At 53.8% G+C, this 15,340-nt stretch overlaps 6 protein-coding genes across 6 annotated transcripts; 3 read left to right on the forward strand and 3 right to left on the reverse strand.

Moving 5' to 3' along the window:
* Window positions 1–1,231: 1,231 nt before the first annotated feature.
* Window positions 1,232–2,380, forward strand: J4E90_007672 (uncharacterized protein; the record flags this gene model as incomplete). The annotated part of the gene is made up of 2 exons (XM_051437205.1): window positions 1,232–1,654; window positions 1,718–2,380. 2 exons carry the CDS (start codon window positions 1,232–1,234, stop codon window positions 2,378–2,380), a joined length of 1,086 nt encoding a protein of 361 aa, XP_051288951.1.
* Window positions 2,381–3,498: 1,118 nt separating this feature from the next.
* Window positions 3,499–6,085, forward strand: J4E90_007673 (uncharacterized protein; the record flags this gene model as incomplete). Its single annotated transcript, XM_051437206.1, has 2 exons — window positions 3,499–3,993; window positions 4,043–6,085. 2 exons carry the CDS (start codon window positions 3,499–3,501, stop codon window positions 6,083–6,085), a joined length of 2,538 nt encoding a protein of 845 aa, XP_051288952.1.
* Window positions 6,086–6,530: 445 nt separating this feature from the next.
* On the reverse strand, window positions 6,531–7,381 carry J4E90_007674 (uncharacterized protein; the record flags this gene model as incomplete). Its single annotated transcript, XM_051437207.1, has 2 exons — window positions 6,531–7,349; window positions 7,373–7,381. The coding sequence occupies 2 exons, from the start codon at window positions 7,379–7,381 to the stop codon at window positions 6,531–6,533; spliced, it is 828 nt and encodes a 275-aa protein (XP_051288953.1).
* A 1,275-nt stretch (window positions 7,382–8,656) lies between these two features.
* Window positions 8,657–10,205, reverse strand: J4E90_007675 (uncharacterized protein; the record flags this gene model as incomplete). Its single annotated transcript, XM_051437208.1, has 3 exons — window positions 8,657–9,673; window positions 9,720–10,013; window positions 10,116–10,205. 3 exons carry the CDS (start codon window positions 10,203–10,205, stop codon window positions 8,657–8,659), a joined length of 1,401 nt encoding a protein of 466 aa, XP_051288954.1.
* A 257-nt stretch (window positions 10,206–10,462) lies between these two features.
* On the reverse strand, window positions 10,463–11,650 carry J4E90_007676 (uncharacterized protein; the record flags this gene model as incomplete). The annotated part of the gene is made up of 1 exon (XM_051437209.1): window positions 10,463–11,650. One exon carries the CDS (start codon window positions 11,648–11,650, stop codon window positions 10,463–10,465), a length of 1,188 nt encoding a protein of 395 aa, XP_051288955.1.
* Window positions 11,651–12,052: 402 nt separating this feature from the next.
* HSP88 (Heat shock protein hsp88) lies at window positions 12,053–14,530 on the forward strand (the record flags this gene model as incomplete). Its single annotated transcript, XM_051437210.1, has 5 exons — window positions 12,053–12,127; window positions 12,177–12,208; window positions 12,269–13,811; window positions 13,869–14,177; window positions 14,228–14,530. 5 exons carry the CDS (start codon window positions 12,053–12,055, stop codon window positions 14,528–14,530), a joined length of 2,262 nt encoding a protein of 753 aa, XP_051288956.1.
* Window positions 14,531–15,340: the final 810 nt, after the last annotated feature.

The following is a 15,340-nucleotide window of genomic DNA, read 5'->3' on the forward strand; positions in this document are numbered from 1 at the left end:
AAGTGTGTGGTTCTCGTGCAGAGCCTTTGCACGACCAATGCCGAATAACAAGATTCGTTCCAACACTACACTGCATTAGCAGATCTTCATGTTGATACACGTCTTGCTCATTGATACTGCAGTAAGGATGGTTACCTTACACTAACACTGATACCATGGGTACTACAATATGTAACAACAGGAGTATACCTCGACATGATTACTTCGGAATGCGAAATGGATAGGGTTGGCTACAAGAGTATGTATCGTCACACGGCGACGATGTTGTGGCTGTTGCCACGTTGCGCCCGACCAGAGGGTTTGACTCAAATCCGGTACGTGTCAATACGACCACATAGCATACTAATGACGATTAGAGGTGTCATTATCGAGAATTAAGGACTTCCATGTGGCAATACCAGTATCGCGGAGCAAATGAAACGTTTGGCCTTGGTTCGGCTGCAATGGCGGCCACTGGATCTGGTGGAGCAACGTTCCACTCAAGTGTCGGTACCAGATAAGGCAACGCATCGGAACTAGTCCGCGAAGATCGCGTCTCCAGCGCACAAAGTGTAGAGAGGGGACAGCCCCTGACATCACTGGTACTACTCAAGCGGTACATCGGCCAACGGTGTCGCAGAGATCGTGATAGCATCGGCACTTCACGTATCCGAATACGTACACGACCTCCAAATGTTGCGTGCTTACAGGCAATAGGTCCACGGTGCTCGAACAAAAGACGCTCGACGATGTCACACGACTCTCTTCATGCGCTCCATCGCGGACGGGGTACTGCTACCGGCCTAGGCTTTGCTTGCCACCACTCCCTCACCGCTGTATATACGAGGCCGAAGCTCGGGGGCTTGAAGAGAACATCTGACGCTTCTAGTTCAGGAAAATACGTCCCATGATGGAATTATGCGCTCTTCACACAATGAAAGCTGGTCGTGGGGGCTCGCACGAGAGTTCCGCCGACCAATCCCCACTCACATTCTACAACCTTTACATGTACCCTGGTCATGAGAACCACACTTTTCGAAGCCAATCCCACCGCCGTTTACATCGTGAGCGTCGGAAACAGGAAGGTCCGTCAGCCCTCTATTGTGGTTGCAAACGAAGCTGCCTTCGACTCCAAGTGTCGGTTCGTGACTCCTGACGTACTTCACCTTCCTTGTATAAAATCTGCGATTGAGCATCTATTCCTTCGACACCCATAGAATTCAATACTTGCTACTACTACTCATCTTCGATCATGAGGCACTTTGGAAACACCATCCGAGACTCAGGACCGGCAAGGTTTACGACTGCACTCCTTACTGCGCTCCTGATCACCAGCGCTACCTTCATTCCATTCCTCACACAGAGCGCAGCCGCAAACCCAGTTCCCGTACCGCGTCCTCAGCCAGATCCTAATCCTGATCCTAATCCTCAGGACCCTCAAGCTGGCAGTCCTACAACTGATGGCTACTATCCCGACCCAGAGCCATGTCGCGGCAACTGCTCTTGGATTCATGACCCTAGTGTCATATATGAGAACAATAAGTACTGGCGTTTCTCGACTAGCGGCAACATTGCCATTGCTAGTGCGCCATTCCTGGGAGGACCATGGGAATATGAAGGCGCGTTGTTACAAAACGGTACCAGCATCCAGGTCCATCCGGATCAAGACATCTGGGTGAGTTCATCATCCCTCTACTAGACCTTAATCAGCCACGCACCATCCTAACCAACACAACAGGCGCCTTCAGTAATGAAGCGAGGCGACACCTTCTACTGCCACTACTCCGTCTCCCGAATCGGTCTCCAAAACTCCTCCATCGGCGTCGCAACATCGCAGTCCCTCGAGCCGGGTAGCTGGCAAGACCACGGCGACATCGGCCTCCCCCTATCCGACAAGTACAACCTCATCGACCCCTTTGTCTTCCAAGAGACGCCCAAAGACCCCATCTACTTCACCTTCGGCTCCTTCTGGGACGACATCTTCCAGGTCGAGCTTTTCCCACATGATGACCTCATGGCTTTTGGCGGGTGGGCCGAGCAAAATAACCGTATCAACAACATGGTGCGGAATAGTACTTACGGGGCTACTGTCGCTGAGGGCGCTATCATGTGGAAAGAGAAGGACTTTTACTACATGGTCTACAGCGTGGGTATGTGTTGCAATACGCCAGAAACTCCAGGAGGTCTTGCTCCTGAGGGTCAGGTATACCACGTTGTTGTATGCCGCTCGGAAGTTCCTACTGGGCCTTTCTATGATCAGGAAGGAAAGAGTTGTCTCGAGGAGAACGGTGGTACGACTATCCTTGCTAGCCACGGCGATATCTATGCACCTGGTGGACAGGGCGTTATGGTCAACCCTGAGAATGGGAGGACCGTGTTGTACTATCACTATGGTAAGTGAAAGACTGGTAACGATAAGTTGAGACCAAGCTAACGTTGATGCAGTTCGTCCCAGCGTTGGCTACGCAGCTGATCAGTTCTTCTTTGGATATAACTATCTTGATTGGGAAGACGGCTGGCCGGTCGTTGTTGTTGCTTGATCGACTGCCATTCTGCTACAACCACCGCCTATTCATCTCCCATTCATGAGTTCTTGGAGCGCGGCGTCTTCGTAGTGGTCTTTGGGATGGTCATCCTAGGATTGATGATTTACGACTAACGACGTTTATGACTCGGTATGTATTAGAAGCAATGTTTGACGGCTGTTGATGTAGGATATCATTTGCCGGAGGCTTTCGGCGAACTGATGAGGTTACTGTTGGATCAGGGCTATGGACATAGTTCTGACTCTTCATCGTAAATGCTTGTTTGTGGTACCTAGGTATTATTGCGTCTCCAGTTTCCAGATAGCGTGACTTGTAGCGCCATGGGTAGCTCATGGGATCCATCTCACGATGTCTTGAAGACGCACTTGAACCTACTCGTTCCTCTTTGTCAAAGCCCCCAGTTCATCAGACTTTTCTCTCGGCTGATGCGCTGCATACTAGTCTTTTCTGCCGCGCGGACGCGCTTAGTTTCGGAAGTGGTGGGATGAAGCAGCCGGAGGGCCGACTACGCGGGGTAAAAATAACTCCCATGGTCATGATATCGCGCATGCTGAATCTGATCAATTGGTTTTACCGAAGAGACAAGCTTCTTGTAGTGCTATGGTAGTGGCATCAGGAACCCAGTGCTGGATCGCTTTCGGGTTGTTATTCCCAGCCCCCGGGCTGATTGCAGCCTCAGCCGCGATGGACGCTTGAGGGAGGTGCATGATCGCTATTGCTCGGAAAGGCTAGTCGCCAATGACGTCACCAATCGGTCCCTCCGGCGGCTGAGATCGCGCCATGCCTATTTACCTGCCAAGTGCAGCACAGTGAATACAGGTTATTCCATCCTTGTGGGTCAGTACAAGACCAGTGCACGCGACCGATCGCCTCTCCGTCGCCTACGCCTCACTCCTCAGCCTCCATCTCCAGCCTCACCATCTCTATCATCGCTACCCCGCGCGATTGCTGATCGCTGCGCACGGTCGCCAATATGCCTTCCCAAGAGAAGGGCCTCAAGAAGCTCTTCCACCCCTTCAATCATCGCGCTTCTGAGAAGATTGAGGAGATTGAGCAAAAGCTCGAGCACACCAAGTTACGAGGTGCGCATATTAAGGCTGTGCACATCAAGCATAAGGTCGGCAAGTTCACCAACCTATTCAATGCCAACCATCGCCACGACGAGGAGCATGAGAAGGAGACGGACGCCAAGAGGAGCAAGATCGCGGAGAACCACCGCTTCCATAGCTTTGCACCAGAGCGCGACAACAACTTGGTGAAGTGGTATGTCGATGGTAGGGATTACTTCTGGGCCGTTGCCGAGGCATTGGAGCAAGCCAAAGAGACCATCTACATTGCGGACTGGTGGCTCAGCCCCGAGCTCTTCCTGAAGCGACCACCCTACTACAACCAGCAATTTCGACTGGACCAAGTACTCAAGCGCCGTGCAGCGGCTGGTGTGAAAATCTATGTTTCCGTGTACAAGGAGGTGAGGTCATCAATCTGCGTCAAATAAACAGCAGCTTATACTTACTCAGGTTTCTGCGGCTCTCACGTGCAACAGCCAGCACACCAAGAAGGCACTCATGGGCCTGTTTGAAGAAGGCGAACCTGGGTACGGAAACATCAAGGTGATGAGACATCCTGACCACAACGTTTTCGAGAATGCTTCAGACATGACATTCTACTGGGCGCATCACGAGAAGTTCATCGTCATCGACTATGCCATGGCCTTCATCGGTGGACTGGACTTGTGTTACGGCCGATGGGACGACAAGCAGCACCCGCTTGCCGATGCCCACCCGTCTGGTGTTCAAAACCAAATCTTCCCGGGTCAGGATTACAACAATAACCGTATCATGGATTTTGAGAGTGTTGACGACTGGAAATCGAACAAGCTGAACAAACTGGAGTTCGGTCGCATGCCATGGCACGATGTCGCAATGGGTGTCATTGGCCCAGCGGTTTACGACATCGCTGAGCATTTCGTCTTGCGATGGAACTTCGTGAAGCGAGAAAAGTACAAGCGTGACGAGAGATACGATTGGCTCACCATGGAAGGACGTGAAGGCGCCGACGAAGACCTGATCGGAGTGCAGCGGCCCAAGTTCCCTGTTGGCCAATATGTGCACCATCCCCTCACGCAGCTGAACAGCAAGAACCTCGACAACCGTGGAACTGTACACGCGCAATTAGTCAGAAGTAGCGGCGACTGGAGTATGGGCATTGATCCTCATGAGCAGAGTATCCAGAACGCATACTGCGAGGTCATCCGTAACGCGCAACACTACGTCTACATTGAGAATCAATTTTTCATCACGGCAACGGGTAAACACGACCAGAGCCCTGTCCACAATCAGATCGGAGCTGCAATGGTCGATGCCGTCGTTTCAGCAGCTAAAGAGCAGCGCAACTTCAAGATCGTCGTTGTCATTCCAGCAATCCCAGGATTCGCGGGAGATCTTCGAGATCAGGCCGCCGCTGGAACACGAGCTATCATGGACTATCAATTCAAGAGTATCTGCCGAGGAGAAGAAAGCATCTACGGACAGATCAAAAAGGCTGGTGTCGATCCAGAAAAGTACATCTTCTTCTTCAATCTTCGTTCATACGACCGTATCAATGTCACTCCCACGCTTAAAGAGCGCGAGAAGAAGTCCGGGAAGTCGTACATGGATCTGGAAGCAGCTGAGATTGACGAGCTGGAAGCACCGCCGGAAGAGGGAGGAGACGAGGCACGACGCAAAGCCGCTGAGATGAGGAAAGCGTACATGGATGAGGAGGAAGATGTGGGCAAAGGCGACCAGGGTGGTGTTATTGACCCAGACTCGATTGCCGACGACGCGATGCTTACGGAAAAGAAGCCCAGCGAGGAAGCCTGGGAAGGCGAAGAAGAAGAGGAGAAAGAGCACTTCTTCCAAGAGGAACTCTACATCCACGCCAAAATCTGCATCGTCGACGACAAAACCGTGATCTGCGGATCCTCCAACATCAACGACCGCTCCCAATTGGGCTTCCACGATTCCGAACTATCCATCGTCCTACAAGACACCGCGGAAATCGACATCGAAATGGACGGCAAGCCCTACAAAGCCGCAAAACTCGCCCACGAACTCCGCAGCAGCTTGTGGCGCGAACATCTCGGCCTCCTCCCACCCCAATCCCTCAACGCCGCCGACGACCCCAACGCGCAGCCCCCCGGCGAGAACTCACCAAACGACCCCATGCCCGGCGCCGAAGCAGACTTTGTCTCTGACCCTCTGTCATCCAAACTTTGGGACGAATGGACCGAGCGCGCGACTACCAACACCGAGGTGTTCAGGTCGCTGTTCCACGCCGATCCTGACGACAATATCCTTACGTTTGAGGACTACGACAAGTTTACGCCGAACCCGTCTGGGGACAAGGAACATAAGCAGGGTCATTTGTATGACATGGTTAGACCTGTCAAGGAGATCAGGGCGGAGTTGGATCGTGTCAAGGGGCATTTGGTGTGGATGCAGTTGAAGTTTTTGGAGAATGCGGATATGGCTGAGAGAGGGCTGCAGGTTAACTCTTTTACTGAGAGTGTGTATACTTGAGGTGGATACATGATGGTAGGAAGAGGTGGCTATGGGAGGTAGCGGGCTGATGGCGCTGGGCGATTGGATGAGTCGCATCGGTGTATTGTTCTCGTCGGTTGTCTTTTCTTTATGATTCCCTATTACGTATCCGAGACGTCTTTATGACCTGAATGAATGCATCTTCTTCTTATGAAAAGGGCGATATGTCTTCTTTCCTACGCAGTACATGTGACGACATGGCGATAGACAAAACCCAGATGAAGAACACATAGAGACTGATAAGCTTGTAGTAGCCAACTCAGATTACCGCGGAGGTCGTCAACGCAACACACAAGAACACAGAATCAGATCACGAGTATATAAAGTCCCGAGGACCCAGTGTAATATTCCAATTGTACAAGCAAACATCTTTTGTAGCCCTCAACCGACTTCTTCAACCACCAAACGTAATATCTTCAACCCTCTACCGCCTCCTAACCTCGACACCACCCTCTCCTTCATCCTCCATCTCCTCATCGTCATCATCATCATCCTCCCACTCCTCTTCCCACTCCAAAGCCCCGGCAAAGCCCCTCGTCTCACTCCCATCCGACACAAACAGACCCGTACCCGCCGAAGTAGGCACAGCCGACGACGGTGCAGCAGAAGGAGACGCAATAAATGTCATCGCATCCTCTTCTCCACTGTCCGGCCTCTCCTCCTCTTGTCCGAGCTCAGACTCAGCGACGGACTGCTGTGTACCATCGTCCTCCCAGGCCAACGCCGCCTCAAAGTTCTGTGCTTCTGTCTCGTCTCGCACGAACAGGCCGCCTGAGCCTGGTGACGCGGGGGCGATGGACATTTGCTCGTCTTCGACTTGGTCGTTTGGTGGGTGGTCGAACTCTGAATTGGGGTAGAGTGGGGATTGGAGGGTGAGATCCTCTTCCTCTGCCTCATCTGGTGGTTGCTCAAACTCTGAGCCTGGGTATAGCGGAGATTGAAGGGTGAGGTCTTCGTGCTCATCATCTGGTCTCTCTTCGAATTCCGGGACTGGGTAGAGTGGGGATTGAAGGGTGAGGTCCTCTTCCTCATCCTCTGTTTGCCCTTCATATCGTGGTCCTGGTGAAGGCCGGACGACAGGGTACTGTAGGTCCGCGTACTCATCGAACGTTGGTGCGGGGAGAGGAGTGTTCTGCGCGTCGGAGTCGGAAATGGGGTCGTCGGAGAGCTCCATGTTGTAGTCTTCACTTTGCGGCGGCGGCGGTGGGGGTAGGGGTGCGGTGGGCTGATGGGTGCCCGGATGCTGATTGTAGTCTATATCCATACTGGAATCATCGCTTGACGACGACGACTCTGCAGATGAGATCTCTATTGGTTGATGACTTGAGCTCCCTGTAGTCGGCTGACGTGACGTGGATCCACCAGCTGGTTGGCGAACAGCTGGTCGAGGAGGTAACATTGGGGCGACAGGAGCGCGAACGGGTACTGCCGAAGCTGATGTCGCAGCCGCAGGTCTAGCTACCGGTGCGTCTGACCTTGGAAGAGGGGCCCTGTACTGTTGAGCATGTGTTCGTGGTCGGGGTGGAGCAGGCTGCAGGGGAATGAAGGTGTAAGGTGAGGAGAAGTACCTTGAGTTTGGGTATCGATCAGCCGGTATTGGTGGACCAATGGTGTATACATTGGTTGCGTTGGTGTTTGGTCGCTGAGAAGCGGGTCGATGGACGGCTGGAACGGGTTGAGCTGGTGGTGGTACTGGCCGAGGTGCTGGACGTTGAGCGGGTTGTGATGCGCGTCCACGTCCGCGTCCACGTGCAAGTCCACGTCGAGGTCCACCTCCGGGACGTATCGCTGGACGACGTGTAGGCGCAGGAGCAGATGGAGCTGGGGTATCGTTCGCCGGAGGGTACTCGTAAACTCCTTGCTCGTTCATTGGCGGCAGCGGAGGCATAGTCCATGGTACTACCGGCGACCCAGGCTCAGGTGTGGGGCTGACTGGAGATGGTGAAGGCTCCCTCCTCCGGTAGTAACCTCGAGGTTCACGTCGAGCCCTCGTGACGAAATGGGCAAAGAATAGTCTGTTGGCGCCGACGAAATAGATACCGTCATTCCAGTCCTCCTTCGTCAACAGTTCGTCCTCCACACAATGTGTTTCCCGAGAGAAATGGAAGTGCAGTCTGAAGTAGCGTTCATCGCGGTTGAAGGCGTTGAACGTATACTCGATGAGGTCATCCCAGTCGCTCAAGTCAGACGCGCGTCGGCGGTATAAGTCAGGACCAATTGCGAAGTCTCTGACTTCGATCAAGGTAGGGCTGGTGATCGACATCTCGAATCGCGGCGGTGAGTATTGGATTGGGAAATCGAGGGTGGATGAGGATATATAAGAAGTTGAGTGACGAAGGAGAGATGTCGCAGGGAGTTAGAGCTTCTTTGCGGGATATTTATTGTGCGTGTGTAGCGATTGCTAGTGGAAGTCACACGGACGCAAAGGCATCGACAAACGGGAAAGAGAGGGGGTAGAATGACATCAGAAGCTCGTGACTTGATTGTGTACCTAGCAATGGAGGACTTTTGTATATACCCAGCGCCCAGATGCGGTCAAGCGGCTTTCGCTCAGTGTTGAGCACCGCCTTCGGGAACGTCTGTAGAATCTGAAAAAGAGTCTGTTTCGTCATCGTTCGCGGCAGTCCCGATAGCTTGCTTGGTCTCTGCTGCTCTCCTCCTTTTCATCATGCCTCCCTCTTGCTCACCTGACTCATGCACCACAGACTTCTCGTTTGTCTCCCTCTTCGTCCTCATCATTGCTCTGATCGCGCCAGGGAGCTTCCACAGCGGCAACGCTAGAAGCGACTTCGAAAGATTTACGTCCTTTAACGGAATCTGTATCTCACCGTTCCTGTCCGTATGTCCAGTGTGTCGTGCGGGAATATACGCAATGACGGAGTTCTTCTTATTTAGCATTGCACGAACAGCAGGACGTTTGTGTGGTGTAAGACACCAGTGTTTCTTCGCATGGCCGATGACAACTCCTTCTTTGCGCAGGCCTGGATGCTTTGTATCATCGATGATGATGAACGACACCTCAGATGCGGTAGCTTCACGGACGTCCGATAGTGACGGACTCACGGTAGAGAGATCAGGATCTGGAGGTGTACCCGTGTTGTGAGGTGCATTTCGCTCTTCGATCATAGCTTTTATGGCTCGCGTTCTCTCTTCGCCGAAGGTAAACTTGACCAGCTCGGGTGTATATTCCACGTGTGTCATCGCGATCTGTATATCTCCTTTGATTGCGCTCCGTTTTGAGTATTTCGCGGGAATGTAAGCGACTACAGCGCCGACTTTGCTGATCACGGCGCGAACGACAGGGCGAACATTAGGATCGAGACAGCTTTGTGGGAGGGCGCGCCCAATCACGACGCCAGTGTCGAGATGATGACTGCTGCTCGAGTCATCTACAGTCGCCACCTTGTTGGCAGCAACCGGTAACGCGAGTGTGCTCTTGAGTGTATAGGTTGACTCGAGGATCGGTTCTGTATTGGAAGGGTTGTGTGGCAGTCCCTTTGGAAAGGGCTTAGACGAATCTTTTTTCGATTCTCCAAGGTAATCTTCGATGTCTTCCGTGAACTTTCTCTGCATCGTGTCAGCCAAGTTCTCAATAAGCGCCTAACGATTTTACCTTCGTTCGAAGTCCCTGATCGCCATAGGTTCCCCGGTACCATAGCTTATTCTCTTCCTCCGTCTCAAAAGGATTGTGTGCATCTATGCTAGGTTCTGGTGGTGGTTCCACCTGTTCGAAGTGTACATATAGTACCAGTCTGCCGTCCACTACAAATTCGGGATCGAAGTAGCCTCCAGCATCCCATTCGCTCGGACTGATCCGGTCGTCGCAAGCATGACCATCAAAATGAAGATGCGCGTTGTAGCGTTGCCACGGCTTGACGAAGATGTTGTGCACGTTTGCGAGGAGTTCCTGTGAGCTTTAGCATGTGATGGCTCTGATCAAGTGCCTATGTCGAAGGTATATGTGGAGGTAAGATACGGCGCATGCTAGAGCAGTAGCTGGACGACATACCCAGTAGTTGCGAGCTCGACGGGCCGCAACACGGTAGTTAGTCTCTCGTCCGTTGAACTCGCGGACGAGTATCATGGGAAAAGCCTTCATTGTGATGTAGCGGGAGTAGAAGGGTTGGAAGTGGACGGACAGAAGTTTGACAGTGTGAGGCTTGATGTGGCCGATCTTGATCTGGTGGCGACATCGCAGTGAGAGAGCCGTGGCATACCAGCGTGGCACGTGTCGGCTTGAGGCGCAAAGAAGATGGGGTGAGATGCGCTGTTTTCATTGCTGGAAATCTGATTCTGGGTATCTTAAGAAATATTCAAAGCGCTTTGCAAAAATGTACTACCCAGGATTAGGTATGCCTAGACATCTGCCATGCCATTGAGCTTCCGGTTATTCTCCTTCCCTCTGCCTTTGGTCTTCTTGTTGTTGCCATCGGTGACAGCAGTGCTGCTGATGGCTCTCTTCCTGCGCCCCACTTTAGCGCTTGCGATGGAGGACGGCGTCTCTTCTCTCGATACGCTGGTCAACTCCTCCGGCAGAAACTTCCCGCTGCCAGCAGCCTCTCGCACTAAGGATGTATAGAGCTCTTGTACGGCGAGTTCGCTCGCACTTGCGTCTTGTGATGCGCCGCCTTCATCGGAGAAGGACGTGTCCGCTAGCGGATCGGGTGCGACGAGTTTGAGGCGCTCGGTGCCGAGGTGGAAGCTGTTGCAGGTTATTCGGGATATCTGGACTTTAGGGTGCGATATGTCGAGGGCGAGATGCTGCCGAAGATACGCGGCCAGGGCAGCTGTAAAGGGCTTATCGTGGGTGTCCTTGAGCAGTCTGCCCCTGTCGACGAAACCAGAGATGTCGCCGCCTGCGACTGTGATCTCAACGTGTTTGAGGATAGTTGTGGTATTGGGGAATGCCAATTGAATATGTAGCTGCCTTATAATGTCTTGTATGGACTGGGTCGAGTACCTCGCGGCGAGGTGCTTGAAGTAAGTCTCGAGACTCGAAGTGATGAAGGGTGAGGGCAGCTTCAAGGGCGCAACGTGGGCATCGAAGGTCGTTCGGAGGTAGTTGAGGAAGATGTCGCGTATTGGACCTGGCATCTTCACGAGGAGTAGGGGCAGTGACGTGAAGCCCTTCTGCAAGGAAGTGACGTCCGGGTCGCGCAGCAGGAGCGCATTGTACGACTGCTTCTCGTACTCGAGGCTCACTTCCAGTCCACGCGCCCGCTCTGGGGTGAGCTGGGAGACGGAGGACAGCTGCGACGCATCGGGGTCCATCGACTGGCGATGTCGGTCAATCCAGGCATCCTCGTCGCCAATCAGCTCCCAGGTGCACTCGTCCAGGGGGCCCAGTTTCGCGGTGTCGTCGGCAACGACAAAGTCGACCTGCACGCCGCGCACGCTGTCGCCTTTGAGCTGTTCCTTGAGGCGCTTGGCATGGGTGCGAAGTGAGGCGTCGACTAGGAGGGGGGTGTCGTGGCAGTGGAGCGGGGACAGGCGGTACAGGTTGTACGTGCGGTTGTAGAGTGGGTACGGGGGGATTTGGGCCATGCTGATGTCAGCTATCTTGTCGCGCGGAGGGTCGACGCGTGCAGGTGCTCAGAGGCGGGCGTGCAGGCGTCCATGGGGGTTGAGTTGGAAGACGCTGGCGGCATCGAGACGCGTCGGCGGAGACGGCAGGAGCGAGTGCGAGCGGATATGACGCAGCGTGTTGTTGGACGATTTGCGTGGTCCGTGCCTTCCGCAACACTTTCTTTAGTGACCCCGCTAAAACAGGGCCTGTCGAGAAGGTTCTCTTTTCTTCGACGTATTGCCAGCAAGTCATCACGCAGCGGTCACTTGAAATTTGCGAACCCGTGTCTGTCTATCTTTTACACGACCCTCTATACACGACTTTCACCGCACACACTCCCTCCACGTTTGCCCACACATACCCCGCCATCAGAGATAAACATGTCTGTAGTAGGTGTTGATTTGGGAACGCTCAACAGCGTCATTGCTGTTGCGCGGAATCGCGGTGTCGATGTGGTGAGTAGCCCCGGTCGCATACTGCATACCAAAATACTGACGCCAGTAGATTGCAAATGAGGTTTCCAACCGCGCGACACCGTAAGTAAACCCGCAGCGCACGCAGCGCACGCAACGCAGCACATACTAACAATTTCGCAGATCGCTAGTAGGCTTCGGCCCCAAGAGCAGATACGTCGGCGAGACGGCCAAGAACCAGGAAATCTCCAACCTCAAGAACACCGTCTCCTCCTTCGTCCGCCTCGCCGGCCGCAACCTCACAGACCCCGATGTCCAGGTCGAGCAAGACTTCATATCCGCGCCGCTCATCGACATGGGCGGCCAGGTCGGCGCTGAGGTGACATATCTGGGAAAGAAGGAGCAGTTCACTGCCACCCAGATCACCGCCATGTTCCTCACCAAGATGCGCGCCACAGCATCTGCCGAACTCAAACTCCCCGTCAACGACGTCGTCCTCAGCTGCCCCGTCTGGTACACCGACGCCCAGCGTCGCGCTATCCTCGACGCCGCCGACATCGCCGGTCTCAAGTGCCTAAGGCTCATCAACGACAATACTGCAGTCGCTCTCGGCTGGGGAATCACAAAGCTGGACCTCCCGGCGCCCGAGGAGAAGCCACGGAGAGTCGTCTTCGTCAACATCGGCCACAGCAACTACACCGCTACCGTCGTTGAGTTCAAGAAGGGCGAGCTCGCCGTCAAGTCGAGCGCCTGGGACCGTCACTACGGAGGACGCTACATCGACAAGGCCCTTGTCGAACACTTCGCCAAGGAGTTCAAGGAGAAGTACAAGATCGACGTCATGGAGAACGGCAAGGCACGCCTCCGTCTGTCCGCCGGTGTCGAGAAGCTCAAGAAGGTCCTTTCCGCAAACAACCAGGCCCCCATCAACGTCGAGTCCATCATGAACGACGTCGATGTCCGCGGTATGCTCAAGCGCGAGGAGCTTGAGGAGCTGATCAAGCCCCTCATCGACCGTGCTACCGCCCCTATTGAGCAGGCTCTCGCTGAGGCCAAGCTCACCACTGCCGACATCGACGCCATCGAGATGGTTGGTGGCTGCACACGTGTACCCGTCCTCAAGGCCAAGATCCAGGACTACTTCGGCAAGCCGCTCTCCTTCACCCTCAACCAGGACGAGGCTGTCGCTCGTGGCTGCGCTTTCTGCTGCGCCATCCTCTCTCCAGTATTCCGTGTCCGTGACTTCTCCGTTCACGACATGGTCAACTACCCCGTTGAATTCACATGGGAGAAGTCAGAGGACATTCCGGATGAGGACACCAACCTGACTGTCTTCAACAAGGGCAACGTCATGCCATCAACCAAGATCCTCACATTCTACCGGAAACACCCATTCGACCTCGAGGCCAGATACGCCAAGCCCGAGCAACTGCCAGGCAAGATGAACCCCTGGATCGGCCGTTTCTCCGTCAAGGGTGTCAAGGAGGACCCCAAGGGCGACTTCATGATTTGCAAGCTCAAGGCACGCCTCAACGTGCACGGTGTGCTCAACGTCGAATCCGGATACTACGTCGAGGAAACCGAAGTTGAGGAGCCAATTCCCGAGTCTCCGTCAGCAGAGAAGAAAGAGGGTGATGTACGTTCCGAATTTCCTTCTGATCCTAGTAACGGGCGGCAAAGCCCGCCCGAGCCTGCCGCGAAACGACACAAGCCTGACGCTGATCCTGTACTTGCGCGTCCTGCTTCTGCGCACGTAACAAATGAGCTAACAAATTATGCGCAGGCAATGGACGTTGACAAGGACGCCGCCAAGGAGCCACCGAAGATGCGCAAGGTCAAGAAGCAGCAGCGCAAGGGTGACCTGCCACTATCAGCCGGAACTGCTTCGCTCGACGAAGAGAGCAAGCAGACCCTGGCCGAGAAGGAGAACTCCATGATCATGGAGGATAAGCTCGTTCAAGACACCGAGAACGAGAAGAACAACCTCGAGAGCTTCATCTACGAGCTCAAGGACAAGATTCTCGACGTCTACGCTGAATTCGCCAGCGACGAAGAGAAGGCCAAGCTCAACACCAAGCTCGAGACCATCGAGGTGAGTTACATTAACAGTACGATGTATGAACTGCGCTGACACCTATACAGGAATGGTTATACGACGAGGGCGACGACGCGTCGAAGGCACAGTACGTCTCCAAGAAGGAGGATATCCGCTCCATCGCCGGTCCCATCATCCAGCGCTACAACGACAAGATCGAGGGCGAGCGACAAGCAGCCATGGAGAAGCACCAAAAGGAGCACGCTGCCAAGCAAGCCGAGCTTGAGCGCGCGAAGCGGGAAGCCGAGTCCAAGAAGCAGGCTGAGGCGCCGCCGGCGGAAGAGCCAAAAGACGCGGAGATGACGGATGCCGAGGCACAAAAGCCAGACGGCGTTGAGGAAGCTTCTTAAGCGGAGAGGCATCTGCGAAGGCGTAACGGCAAAGTGAAAAGCATTTGGTCGGCGTGGTATACTAAAGGGCTACGTTTGGCGCCGAGGGGAAAGTTTTCTCTGTTCGACTTTTCTTCTTGTTTTCTCTGTGATGACGATCATGGTAATGCGATGCTTATGATAGACTAGTCCATAGACGAACGAACACGATATCCAGTTTTGGAACTACAATGATATGTTCCGCTGCTTCCATCATTCTGGTCTGCGTGGTTGTGCTTTCCTTCTCTGACTGGACTCCGTCATTAAAGTGGGGCGGTGGAACCCGTGGCCAGCTGCCTTTTTGCGCGATATCTTGGAGACCTTCTTACTTCCCGAGTCTGCCTATTCATACAACAGAACCACGGGAATCCCTTGCACGCACCAGGCATGGACTGTATTCATGTTTATGATCGATGCGACCTGGTCTATATCTCGCAGATGCCCTCGTCCCACCAATACGTAGCAAAAGGCAATGTGCACACAGCCTCAATGTTATGATTCCACGTTCACCGCGCCGGCCACCTGTTTTCGCGATGTCTTCGGACTAGCAACCTCTGAAGGAGTCACTTTCGCTCCGGGCAACCAAGGAGATACGGAGAATGTGCGTTGTCAGACTTCATCGTAGATGTCTGGAGATAGGCTACGTGGAGATACGTGTTGAGACTCGCTGTCTGCAGGTATGCTTCTGCTCCGAACACTGCGAGTAAGAACCGCCCACAAAAATGTCGATACACCTTCGACAATGAAGAACGTTGATGGTGACTCGTTGCGACCCAGTGCAATGCTAAGGAG

The sequence above is a fragment of the Alternaria incomplexa genome, assembly GCF_024043165.1.
Source record: "Alternaria incomplexa strain BMP 0042 chromosome Unknown scaffold_11, whole genome shotgun sequence".
Classification (NCBI taxonomy): domain Eukaryota; kingdom Fungi; phylum Ascomycota; class Dothideomycetes; order Pleosporales; family Pleosporaceae; genus Alternaria; species Alternaria incomplexa.